The 14230-nt window shown below is 32.2% G+C and overlaps 1 protein-coding gene across 1 annotated transcript in view; it reads right to left on the bottom strand.

Annotated features, from left to right (window-relative positions):
• Window positions 1–1965: 1965 nt before the first annotated feature.
• Window positions 1966–14230, bottom strand: part of LOC108359146 (uncharacterized) — a 154301-nt gene continuing 142036 nt past the window's right edge. Inside the window, exon 3 of the mRNA XM_017610845.1 lies at window positions 1966–2171. Coding sequence (XP_017466334.1) covers window positions 1966–2171 — 206 coding nt within the window. The remainder of the gene's footprint in view (window positions 2172–14230) is intronic.

Raw genomic sequence — 14230 nt, 5'->3', positions numbered from 1 at the left:
CAGTGCGGAATTTCATGTTCCTAGCTATATAAATGGAGGAGTTATAACGGAAAATTTTATATCTGAACAATCAGTTGTATGGGGGCTATAGGTTATAGTGACCCGATCTTTGTAATTTTCACTGTAAGTATTCTGTTGATAATGGGTGCAAGTATTGCAAAATTTCATGTTCGTAGCTGCATAAATGGAGAAGTTATAATGAAAAATCTCATATGTGAACAATCAGTTGTATGGGAGCTATATGTTATAGTGGTCCGATTCTTCCGGTTCCGACAAATGATTAATACATTATAAAAATACACCCACCTACCAAATTTGATCCGGATGTCTCGAAAACTGAGAGACTAGATTGCATACAAACAGACAGACAGACGGACAGACGGACATGGCTAAATCAACTCAGCTCGACGTTCTGATCATATAAGTATACATTTTCATGGGTCTATCTCTTTTTGTTCTGGTACTTACAAACATCGGACCAAAGTTATAATACCATTTCATGCTCATGAAAGGTATAAAAATAAAGTACACACATGTGCCCGTGCTTTTTACCAAACAGCACACACATGTGATGTGAGCAAGTTTTTAATTTTTTATATGCACAGCACACGTGTGTGAGCGTAAAATGGTAGGATGTGCTGCGCATGTGTGTGCAAATACGAACCCTGTTTTCAACTTTTTGGACCATTTATAAAAGCGTGGTATATTAAAAAGTTTTATTTTTATATTTTATTTATTTATATTATAGATTTGCCATATTTTTGCAATATTTGCATAATTCAGCCTAAAAAAATTTAACCATTAGAACCGAACTGAATCGCGGTTCAGGGATACGCACGAACCGGTTCTTGTACCGGTATAGGCGGTTCGAACCACTGGACCGAACCTCACCGATTTCTGGGGTGGTTTGCAGTCCTGGTAAATACATTTATATTTATTATTATCACTAAATTATTAAAAGTCAAAAGCAGATCATAGTAAAATACGTATGTATATCAAAATAAAGTTTATTACTCGTATTTTATGAAAAATATAAATTTCTTTAGCAATAATTTTGTAATTTTTTCCAAAAAAGGTCATTTTAAGAAAAAATTACGACTAATTTTTTTTTGTAAGAGGGTAGGGTCCCTAAAAGTTGACAATTTTTCCACATGGAGCAAATTTGTATTTTTATTCTTTTCCGTCATATTTAAGATTGTGTTGTCTGTGAATAAATATAAACAAATTCATAAAACTCTTTTTATTTATAAAAAATAGTTTGTCTGGGTAAAATTAGTTTATTGTCGGTTTACCGGTTAACAAATTGATTTTGTTTTCATTCACCTATCTTTTATGGATTGTTGTTGAAAAAGTGTATCCAAATTGTAGTCTTTGCTTTTATTTAAATTTTAACATTCAATGAGTTGCCATTAACAGGTCTATTCTGCACGTTACCGAAGATTTTGTAACCGGAAAATTTGATTACCAAAAAATGGTACCAGTTCTTGTCACCTCGATTCTAGGTGCGTTGGTATTGCAGTTAAAATATTCTGCAATTCAGCTATGGAGAATTGTGGAAATTCTGGCATTGCATATTTCACGGAGCAATACTTTGTTACCAGCTTATGAGTTGGTAACAAAATTTACCGGTTACAAGAGCACAAATTTGACAGGAACTTTATTTACCGGTTAAAAACTTTTATTACCGGTAAATAAAGTTCCTGTAAATGTTTAAGCCCTTTTCGCATTCTGTGTACTCTTATAACCAGTAAACTTTCCAGAAATCTTCGTAGCTGAATTGCTGAATACTTTAACTGCACAACGAAGGTACCTAGAATCTTGGTGACAAGAACTGGTAACATTTTTTGGTAATAAAATTTTCCGGTTGCAAAATCTTCGGTAACGTGCAAAATAGACTTGAAAAATATATTTTCTTCTCCACCATTGTTCGATTTAATTTTTCTTGATTTTAAGTTTTTTTTAATACTACTCACCTAGTATACGTAGTTTGATTAAACCCCAGAAGCATTCGGAGCCCATTGATGGTATTTGGGAGTCGGTAATGCGCAGCACTTCAAGGTGTCTAAATTTTTGTAAGAAGTTGCCAATTGTAATGGTGTTTCCTGGGCCTTTTATGATAATAACACGCACATCACTATCAATTTGTCCCACTGGCATAGCGCTGAGACCACCTGCAAAATAAGGAAATACCTTTATTAGAGCGATTCCAGCGTCACGTGTTGGACATTTGTACAGATAAAATTTTCGTTCTAGTTTTTAAATAGGGCCAATGTATATAAATTGTTACGATTTGTATATTTGGAGCTTTTCGGCCGTTTATTTTAAAGCAAAAACGTTGGTTTTTCTTTTCTGCCTCCTACGCGTTTCGACACATTATTGTGTCTTCCTCAGGGAGTCTTAACATATAATAACATAAAATCACATTAATTATTTTATGGACATCACATTTTTAAATTAACACTTAACATTTAAATACATCAATACTTTATCCCAGCTGTTCGTCTATTACTCGCTATTATCGCTGCGCGGGATAAAGTATTGATGTATTTAAATGTTAAGTGTTAATTTAAAAATGTGATGCCCATAAAATAATTAATGTGATTTTATGTTATTATATGTTAAGACTCCCTGAGGAAGGTGCCTTTTATATAGAAGAAAATGCTTAGCACCGTCAGCCAAAATTATTAAAATGGACGCGTTCTCCTGGCGTCTTGATATTTTCACTTTTACCTACTTAAATTTAATGGACTAAAAAACTGCATACCTAAAAATTCTGAACAAAAAGTTTAAAATTTTTGGGTGTAATTGTTAAAGTTTGCTGAATTTTTATAATTTTTGTAAGAAGTTTGAAATGTGGATTTATGTGGTTCTGATTGGGTAATGTGCTAGACTTATATAAAAATAAAACTATAAACATTAGATTAACAAAGTAAAGAATCATAACTGGTCAAAATGTAACTTAATTTAATCAGCTGACCACAAAGGTATATAGATAATGGACGAGTCCGCGCATCCCCCCTCCGCCCCTGCGTATACCTCAACAAACAAAAGCTTACCAGCCCTGTAAACCTACCCCTGACAACTGTCCCACACATAGCTGTCACGGGTGGGACATGCTTCTTTGTTGAATTATTCTTATCTAACTACGTGGAAACGACAATGCAATTGTGGTAAATATTTGCAATGAATTTCTAAAATTATGTAACAAACACGAAACACAACCTCAACTTCTGTAATTAAATATAACAACTTTTAGCTTTTTTGTCAAGAGTGAGACAATACCAATTCTGCTTAATAATATCTCAAATATAGATAAAGCAGTGACACAATCTTATTAAAAGCAGATGAGTTCTACCATATATTTTTCTTACCAAACACTTGAATTATGAATCCCAAATTATTTGACAGTGCATTCAACACAACCTACTTTGAACTCAATCAAAAAATTTACTTAGAACGTACTTTCAAAACGTAAAAAAAGTAATAAAAGTGCATTTAAAGCTTTATTTTATTGGTTGGTTTAAAATTTTTACAAATGTCTTATCCACACATTTGTTAGTTTTATAAAGAAAATAATTTTTGCACTGAGGTACACTTTCCCAGATGCCAGATGCGCTGATTTAATCAGTACATGTGCCTGATTTTTTTTCTATTGTACTGATTTTTAAGAGCCCGAAATCAGTACGCAAAATCTACTGATTTTTTGAGTTTGTACTGATTTTTACATTTAATACTTCTGTAAATTGGTGTAATTGACATTTACTTGAGGTTTACATGTTCAAAACAATGGTTTTGACAACTCATACGTGTGAGCAGATTGAAAGCGTTAATTAAATTTAAACCATTATTAAAAAGGTGTCAGCTTGCAATTGTTTCATTTCCTAGGAATTCGCAAAATAAGAAAATGTTTGGATTCAACCCAACCCAACTTCACGATTTACAGGTTTTACAGGATTTACAGGAAAAGCTTGTTTCGCCATTAATAAATCTTATGAAAGGTGTTAATCATATATTAAGTACACTCAGAAGATGACAATAAGAGATCATATTTTGATTATAATTAAGCATCCACTGAGAAATCGGCTGTCAGTATTTCAANATTCGCAAAATAAGAAAATGTTTGGATTCAACCCAACCCAACTTCACGATTTACAGGTTTTACAGGATTTACAGGAAAAGCTTGTTTCGCCATTAATAAATCTTATGAAAGGTGTTAATCATATATTAAGTACACTCAGAAGATGACAATAAGAGATCATATTTTGATTATAATTAAGCATCCACTGAGAAATCGGCTGTCAGTATTTCAAACTTAAGACGATTACTGCTACGGTGCAATGTAAGTTCTAAAAATTTGGAAAAGGTGCAAACTACCGACGCTTGGATATGATATATGTAGCTTATATTTGAGTTTTGATGTTCGACCACCTATAATTTTACTTGCACATACACATTTAACACTATTAAATTTCATTCGTACTCGAAAATTCGTTTAGCGATAATTCGGTAGTATACATTTTAGTCAACATTTTAATGTGAATGTTGTATTTAATAAGCACACCAACTAAATATGTTTTCAATTTGTAGCTTAAAATATGCAAACAGATTCTGACTCGAGCTCGTCTTCTACTGAAACTGAATTAGCTAAAATTTTATTTTTATTTTTTCAATTCCTATACATTTTCTAGAAAGTTTGAGACTTCAACTTACATGTCTTTTGTTATAGAATTAACTATATTTTTATACAAAAATTTAATTAAGTAAGGAAAGAAAAAATTTTCAAAACCTGTAAATACATTTTACTACTATTTTCCTGAGCACAGCTGTACATACATACGTAATACCATTGATTTGTTTTAAAGTAATGAATTTTTGTATTGATAATACTATACCGTCACTGGACACGAATAAAGGCGCGAGCTCAAAAGTTGACGGCGAAAAAAGACGCATAAAAAACTTTAGAGTCAAAAACTCTTAACACACTTCGCCGAAGTTTTTCATAAGCATCTTTTTTGGCAAATTTTTTTACGCGCCTTTTTTCGCCTTCAAAACGCTATCGCGCCTTTATTCGTGTGTAGTGACGATACGTATTTAAAAGTCTATTAGTTATTTTTTTTTTAATTAATGCGCTGTTATTTGGTTGCTATATTGTTAATAAAAAAAAAATACGCTTAAAAATGAGCTGAGTTTTATGGCTTTGAACTGATTTTTGATCCCAACTGTACTGATTATGTCCCTATAATATCTGGCCACCCTACTCCCATTATTTAATACGTATTCCTATAAGAACATTTCTAAATTCAGAGTGATTTAAGAGAGGTTTGGTAATAAATTTAAGCTTATGCAGAATGATAGAAAATAAGATTGCGCCCTCAATGTTCCGCTATCTTTTTTGGTTTGAGTTTGACAGCCAGCTTCTTTGGTGTGACGTCATAAGCGCAACGATAATTTACCACAAAGAGCAACAAACTAACAATTAAGTGAAGAAGGTGAAAAAGGCGATGAGTAATTAATTTGACTGCCTGCAACTAGGAAAAGTCGAGCGCTGCTAATAAAAAAAAAACTAATTACAAGCTATTCATTGCAGGTGAAACTTTTCAGAGGAACTAAGCAGATCACAGAACTAAGCAGACAACAAAATAACAAGATTTTAAACTACTCCGGCTGGCAGCCACGACTTTCAAACAGAATGTTCTTTGAAATTTTCATTCCTAGAAAATAACAATGTATTTGCTATATCCAACTACTTAGAACCTCGCTATAAGCACACATTTTTTAAACCAGACACAGAAGAAAGGATTAAAAACGAGTTACAAAAACTAAAACCAAAAAACGTTAATGACGTTACAGGTTATCCAAATTTTGAAACAACCAAAAGAATGAGAATGAAGAATTCTGTCGAAAACAACGGTGTTTAAATAACGATCTTGGAGGATACATCCGACATTTGCAGCCCGGATGCACTTCTCAAAAAGGAATTATTGCACCGCAATAAAAATACAAATACAGTAAAACCCGCTAACCCCCCTCCCCCCCTTTTTTCCCCAAACCCGCTTAAGTAACCAACATTTTTGGGCACCGTGGGCCACTTGAAACTTGCACATTATTACACTAAAATTGTCAAAATTTGATGCATTTTTTCAGTGTTTTACAAAATTTGAAGCTTAGGTTTAGGGCTGTTTGCAGCTCTCAAGAAAAATCCCAAGAAATATTTTTCGTTATTTCTGTTGGTTGCAAAAGTACCTTTCGTTTGCTAAAAATTTTCTTGAAGAAATAAATATCCTAACATTTTTTTCTTGAGAACACATAAGGAAGAATCGACAATATAGGACGACAAAAATGTTTACTTCATATGTATTTGACAGATTTCAATGAAATTTGGTATTTCGGGATTTTCGTCATCACTGATTTCGAATATTAAATTAAATTTCCAAAATTCACAATGGCGGATCCAATATGGCGGATGATTTCTTCAAAAATGTGTATATTGTTATTAAGCTTGGTATCCAGAGATTATCGTCGTCGCTGATTTCGAAATTCATATTCAATTTTCAAAAATCAAAGTGGCGCATCCAATATGGCGGACGATTTCTTCAAAAATGTATACATTTTTATGAAGCTTGGTATTTACTCCATATGTTTTTGGCAGATTTTAATGCAATTTGGTAATTAGGGATTTTCGTCATCACTGAATTCGAATATTAAATTAAGTTTCAAAAATTCAAAATGGCGGATCCAATATGGCGGACGATTTAAAAAAAAAATGTGTAGATTGTTATGAAGCTTGGTATCCAGAGCTTTTCGTTGTCACTTATTTCGAAATTGATATTATATTCTCAAAAATTCAAAATGGCGGATCAAATATGGCGTCCCGAACAATAGGCGTTTTACTTTCAACGCAGTGTCATTGCCATTATCAACATTTGAACCCATTTTGAATTTTGAAAATTTAATTTGAGGATCTCTGTAGTTTCATAACAAACTATTATTTAAAAAAAAAGTGGTCCGCCATATTGGATCCGAAGATTTGATATCAGTTTCGAAACCAGTGGCGACGAAAATCTCTGGATACCAAGCGTCATAACAATCTATACATTTTTTAAGATATTTTCCGCCATATTGTATACGCCATTTTGAATTTTAAAAATTTGATATCAATTTCGAAATCATTGAAAACGAAAACCCCTGGATACCAAATTTCATTGAAATCTGTCAAATACATATGGAGTAAAGATTTTTTTCCTCCTATATTCTGGATTCGTTCCAATAAACGACTTAAGAAAAAGATGCTCTATTTAATGAAGGGTCAAAAGGGGAGACGGGTTCGTGATATTTTTACATTGGCAATTTGTTGAATTTTCGAACTGTTGAAGAGAAATTGCTGTACTCGTTGGTACTTTTTTTATAACTCTAACTAATATAAAAATTTCAAAATTTTTTCAATAAAAAAGGCATTTTATAAAATAGGTATTATACTCATTTTACAACGACTATATTATTAACAAAAATCGCAAAATAAAGTACATACCTCATGCCTCATTTTCCATGTTGACAAAACTATTATTGTTATTAAGAATAAAATGACAAGCGAAACTATTTTATCATCGAATCAAACAAAAATTTATTTTATTCGACGGACGATAGAAAACCCAACTTTGCGCTTCTGCCAAAGCTGCTGCGTTGCGTTAAAAGTCAAAATTTGTGTGTTACATTGTGGACTGGTTTATAAGGAGTATTAGAAAGGTATATGTGATAAGATTTAAAGACTTTTGTTTTTCTATTTTTGTCGTCGTAATTAGTCACTTTGTTCTTATGTGGAGAGCTTCAAACTGATTTAAGAAATTTTGATAGGACATTTCTTTTCCATTTCTTGTGCGTTATTTTAAATGAATTTTTCGTGTTCCTTGATAGCTGTAAACATCCCTTTGTATGGTATTTGTTAGGGAATGAACTATGTTTTAATTAAAAAATCTTAAAAAGTAATAAATAAACATAAGTAGCAAACAACATAATTTTGAATTTGGTCCGAAATGATAGATACATATGTCCAACACGGTTTGTATGTACTTCGTTATAAATATGTATAATCAACTTTTTTAAAAAATTGAATTCTTGTAAAAATGACATAAGATTGCTTTATCGATTTTTTTTATAAAGTTTTTGTTTATGTGCTGAAATAATGCTACGATCTTGGTTTTAAACTACGTATACTTCATTAAATGTTCATGTTCGAGGATATATTTATGTAAGTTAACAAGAAGATGTACATAACTACATCAATAGTTATGTTCACTTAAGTACCCGTATCGAGGTACTTAACCGGGTTCTTTTAAGTACCCAGCCCGCCTAAGTACCTCGAAAAGGTGACATTTTTCTTGAGGTACTTAAACAGGTTTTACTGTATAACTGAAAGTCCTCTCATCTGGTGCAGCGTCAATCGTAAAGAATTTAAAATTTTGTCAAATTTCAAGTTTTTCAAGTTTGTCGCCTCGAGCGAGTAGTTATTTAGAGGCGCAGGTTATGATCTTTACGAATCCCGAAAATGCAGCAACATTACTTTTTATACCCGAGCGCACTTGTGCACAAGGGTATATTAACTTTGTTCGCAAAACGTTTGTTTGTAACAGCCAAAACGAATCGAGATAGATATGGGCATACATATGTGTACATAAATACTCAGAATGAAAAGAGAAATCGATTAAGCCATGTCTGTCTGTCCGTCCGTCCGTCTGATGTATCTCAACGAAATTTGGTATGTAAGCTGCCCCTTATCCAAGGTAGGTTGGTATTGAAAATAGGAAAAATCGGACTGTAACCTCGCCCACTTCCCTTATAACGGTATTTTCGAAAAATGATAAAACTACGATATTTCAGTAAATATTAGATGCAATTTGTTGAAAATTAGTACGTGAATTAGAATTGTCGTAAAAAATAATATAGTTATGAAATTTTTTGAAAATAGGCGTGACCCCGCCCACTTATGATGAAACGCTGTATCTCAGTAGCCGCTCCACCAATCCTTACCAAACTCGCTACGAGCCTTGGGTAGGGTCTAGCTAAGAAATCTGTTGAAAATCTTTGAGATTGGACAATAACGACGCCCACCTGTAGGGTGGCCAGATATTATAGGGACATAATCAGTAGAGTTGGGATCAAAAATCAGTCCAAAGCCATACAGATCAGCTAATTTTTAAGCGTATTTTTTATTATTAACAATATAACAACCAAATAACAGCGCATTAATTAAAAAAAAAAATAACTAATAGACTTTAAATACGTATAGTATTATCAATACAAAAATTCATTACTTTAAAACAAATCAATGGTATTACATATGTATGTACAGCTGTGCTCAGGAAAATAGTAGTAAAATGTATTGATAGGTTTTGAACATTTTTTCTTTCCTTACTTAATTTAAATTTTTTATAAAAATATAGTAAATTCTATAACAAAAGACATGTGAGTTGACGTCTGAAACTTTCTAAAAAATTTATAAGAATTAAGAAAAAAAAAATTATAGCCCATTCAGTTTCAGTAGAAGACGAGCTCGAGTCAGAATCTGTTTGCATATTTTAAGCTACAAATTTAAAACATATTTAGTTGGTGTGCTTATTAAATTCAACATTCACATTAAAATGTTGACTAAAATGTATACTACCGAATTATCGCTAAACGAATTTTCGAGTACGAATGAAATTTAATAGTGTGAAATGTGTATGTGCAAGTAAAATTACAGGTTGTCGAACATCAAAAATCAAAGTAAAGCTACATATATCATATCCAAAAGTCGGTAGTTTGCACCTTTTCCAAAGTTTTATAACTTACATTGCACCGTTGCAGTAGTCGTCTTAAGTTTGAAATACTGACAGCCGGTTTCTCAGTGGATGTTTAATTATAATCAAAAGATTATATCTTATTGTCATCTTCTCAGTGTACTTAATATATGATTAACTCACCACCACCTTTCATAAGATTTATTAATGGCGAAACCAGCTTTTCCTGTAAATCCTCTAAAACCTGCAAATCGTGAAGTTGGGTTGGGTTGAATCCAAGCATTTTGTTATTTTGCGAAATCCTAGGAAATGAAACAATTGCAAGCTGACACCTTTTTAATAATGGTTTAAATTTAATTAACGCTTTCAATCTGCTCACACGTATAAGTTGTCAAAAACCTTTGTTTTGAACATGTAAACCTCAAGTAAATGTCAATTACACCAATTTACAAAAGTATTAAATGCAAAAATCAGAACAAAATCAGTACAAACTCAAAAAATCAGTAGATTTTGCGTACTGATTTCGGGCTCTTAAAAATCTGTACAATAGCAAAAAATCAGCACATGTACTGATTAAATCAGCGCATCTGGCCACCCTACCCACCTGCCACCAGAAAAATAGAATATTATAAATTTTTGTATAATGGGCGTAGCGCCGCCCCCTTATAACCACAAATGTGTATCTCGGTAACCGATTTATCAATTTCTACCAAATTCGGTGCACTTAATAACCATTGTACGGAAAAGCATTTCGTTGAAAATTGTTCAAATCGGATCAAAATTACACCCGGAAATACGAAAACTCCGATATTTCAATAACTGAGGACGTTAATTTACTCCAAGTTAATAGCTACAACAATACAATAAATAAGACTGCTGTAGACAAACTGCCAGTCTCATCCACTTCTTTTTGCCAAGTTCACTATTCCCCACCCGAGGTAAGAAGGGAAGCTTACCAAAAATATCAAAGTTTTGTACAACGCACATAGAGGTATTTGGCCGTTTTAGGCGCCCAAAACTATTTTTATGAAAATTTTTAACTCAAAATGTTTAGAAAAGACGTGTTACGACATTTAAAATTGTAAATGTTTAAAATTATGTAAATAGTGGAAGAGGACGTCCAAATATTCCACGAAAACACCGAAACTAAAGTTTGACATAGATAAGACTCTGGTTCGATTTTATGAACACGCGAGGAGAAGGTTTATATCTGGGTAAGAGCATCAAAAGAGAGAGTTTCCACCGTTAAAAAAATTAAATACAATTAAGTTAAATGAACTACTGCAATATCGGTATCAAGCGAAATGATTTTGTAAATAAAACGGGGCAATCCTCATCGAAAATATTTCTGGATTAAAGTTCTCAAAAATATCTTTAATTTGATATTTGAATTAATGGTTTCTGTTAAATTTCGTAAAATCGAAAATAAGTGCCACCCTTAAACTAATAAGCGATAAGACTTACTTCAAAGCATTGTTTAAGAGCTTTCTTTTAGTACCCACGATTAGTAATATTGTGTCTCAATTTTTAAACAATAAATTATAAATTGGTGGCCATTCTGTTAAAAATATCTCTGAATTTTTAAAGTACTTTTCACTTGATACCCATAGGAGCACAGTTTTGTTCGTCTTGACTTTCCTATAACCTCCTTTACTTATTGAACACTCCCTGCAGCAAAATTTAGGGACAGTCTGGCAAAGCGCTAGTTCCACCCTACAAATTTCAGATATGTCTCTGAACTACTGAAAAAGGGATGCAGAGTTGGACGGTTGAAACTCATATGTTGCTAGTTGCGCTGTCATCAATATTACTCATCCTGGTCATGTGAAAGCTGACAAAAGATGCACAAATGTAATATACTATATTTTTTCGATTTTCTTAGACCCTAAAAGTAATAACAAACTGTTTTCGTTTATTTAATATGTAATTCTCTACATAGTTTATGGGGCAACTGCTCAAATATTTCCAAAAAAGTCGTTATTGGTACATTAATGTCATTTTTATACATATCTACGTACGTATGTATAAAATACGAATAAAATCATATAAACCGTGTTTTAAAACTTTATACAAAACAAAGTTAAATTTAACGATTTTTCGTCAAAATGTTTGACCTTTTAATCAGATGTAAAAAAATTTGCAAAAGTGGTAAACAATCTCACTTTGAAATTGGAGTGCTATTCATATGAACGATAATGTACATACTTAAATGTATCACTAAGCCCCCGAAATGTGTAGTTATGCATTGATTTTTTTTTAATTTCCAATGTTCTTCATTTTCAATATTTTTCGTTTAGTTTTTATTTAAGTACTATGTCTCATACTCCATAAACCATTTAAATTCAAATTCCTAACTGTGCTGCAAACTTATAGAACTCTAAAAACTGTCTTCAAAATTTCAAATTTTTAATCAGATATTTTTTATAAATATTTCGAGTATTCTGTTTTGTAGCCCATACAATTTTAGTGTAGTAAAGTGTAATCTTGCATCTTAAACGAAAATATTTAAATAGGAGAATGCCTTCAAGAGCGTGCGTAAAAAGAGTTATAAAAAATCAGCGCGATTAATTATACTAAAATTTAATGGGCTATAGAACTGCATACTTATAAACTCTGATTTAAAATATTGAAGTTTTTATAACAGTTTCTAGAATTCTACTAAATTTCCAACACAGTTAGAAACGTGAATTTATTTGTTTATGTTATAATACTTATGAGCCATCCTTAAATAAAAAATTTACGAAAAATATTTAGCATGAAAACTATTGTGAATATTCAAAATTCTATATTTCTTATGAGATGCCGGAAAGTCTATGTATTACATTTCAATAAATTTAATGCAATTTAACGCTGAGTTATCACGAATAATCATTCAATATATCACCGTTTTTCTCATTTTTTGACAGGACTTAGATCAGATTTTTAATTATAGGTATCCCAGAAATACCCATTATACGTAACAAATATAAATTATTTTTAAGAATAACGGTTTTAGAAAATAAAGGAATAATTGACACTTTATGTTCCTAAATTTAAAGCACACTTTGCGTCAAAAAGTAAATTAGTTCAAAACAAATAGCTCTTGAAACATATAATGAAGTATTTTTATTTACAAAATTGTATGCGTGCTTATTTAAAGAAAAGGCTCCATACTATACTTATTAGAACCAGCTCAAAACTAACCACATTTTTTCTAGCCCGGAGGTGACCCTTTTTGAACTATCTAAGAACTGTTGTTATATGATGATAAGAGATATATTTGAAGAAACTTTAGTGTGTAAATATTTGCGAGTCACTACCCCAATACAGAAAATGAAGGTGGCGCCATTCGCGGACCGCTAACCCTCCCTTCGTCGATTTGACAGCATCCACCCATTCGCTGACGTCACACAACACTTTTGTTTACATTTAAAACGCGAGCATTTTTGAGTTTTGTACTTTTGTTTTTAGTTTGAAGACACCAAATTTGATTTAAAACAAGTAAGAAAGTCTAAGTTCGGGCGGAGCCGAACACTAAATACCCAGCGCACGTATTAAATATATGTTTTTCACCTTACTGAAAGCTACCGCTATATGGTAAGCCGGGGCGTATCAGGTTTGAGTAAATTAGAGTCCTTAGATTTCGAAATTTTGATGTTTCAAGCAATTCTGAAATTTACCGTTATATGAAAAGCGGCCTCTATTTTAGTCCGATTTCAATAATTTTCAATGTTTTGCTTTTATGTGGCAAGCACAATAACCATACCGAGTTTGGTACAAATAGGTAGAACGGTTACCGAGATACATATATGTGATCATAAGTGGGCGGTGCCACGCCCATTTTCCAAAATTTTACCATAAACGTATTTCTTGGTAAAGAATTGTTGCAAGCATCAATTTTGAATAAATTAGCTTCAATATTTACTGATTTATCGAAGATTTTGTATTTCTCTAAATTACCGTTATATGGGATGTGGGCGTGGTTATTGTCCGATTTTAAAAAGTTTCGGCGATTTTTTATGCTGTGCCAAGGCCAACAACTGTGCCAAGTTTGGAAGAAATTGGTGCAGCGGTTACCAAGATATACACATGTAACCATAAGTGGGCGTGGCTACGCCCATTTTCCAAAAATTTATAATATTCTTATTTTTCGTCTAAAAATTATTGTAAATATCAATTTTGAGTGAATAATCTTCAGTAGTTACTAAAATATCGCAGTTTTCGTATTTCTGAAAATTACCGTTATATGGGAAGTAGGCGTGGTTATTGAGCGATTTTAAAAATTTTCGGCCATTTGGTATGTTGTGCGAAGGCCAACAATTGTGCGTTGTGAGTTTGGAAGAAATAGGTATAGCGGTTACCAAGTTATACACATGTAACCATAAGTGGACGTGGCTATGCCCATTTTCCGAAAATTTATGATATTCTTATTTTTCGTCTAAAACTTATTGTAAATATCAATTTTGAGTGAATAATCT

The sequence above is a fragment of the Rhagoletis zephyria genome, unplaced genomic scaffold (genome assembly GCF_001687245.7).
Source record: "Rhagoletis zephyria isolate East Lansing unplaced genomic scaffold, Rhagoletis_zephyria_1.1 Rzeph_scaffold_00348, whole genome shotgun sequence".
Classification (NCBI taxonomy): Eukaryota; Metazoa; Arthropoda; class Insecta; order Diptera; family Tephritidae; genus Rhagoletis; species Rhagoletis zephyria.
This window is presented reverse-complemented; position numbering and strand designations above follow the sequence as displayed.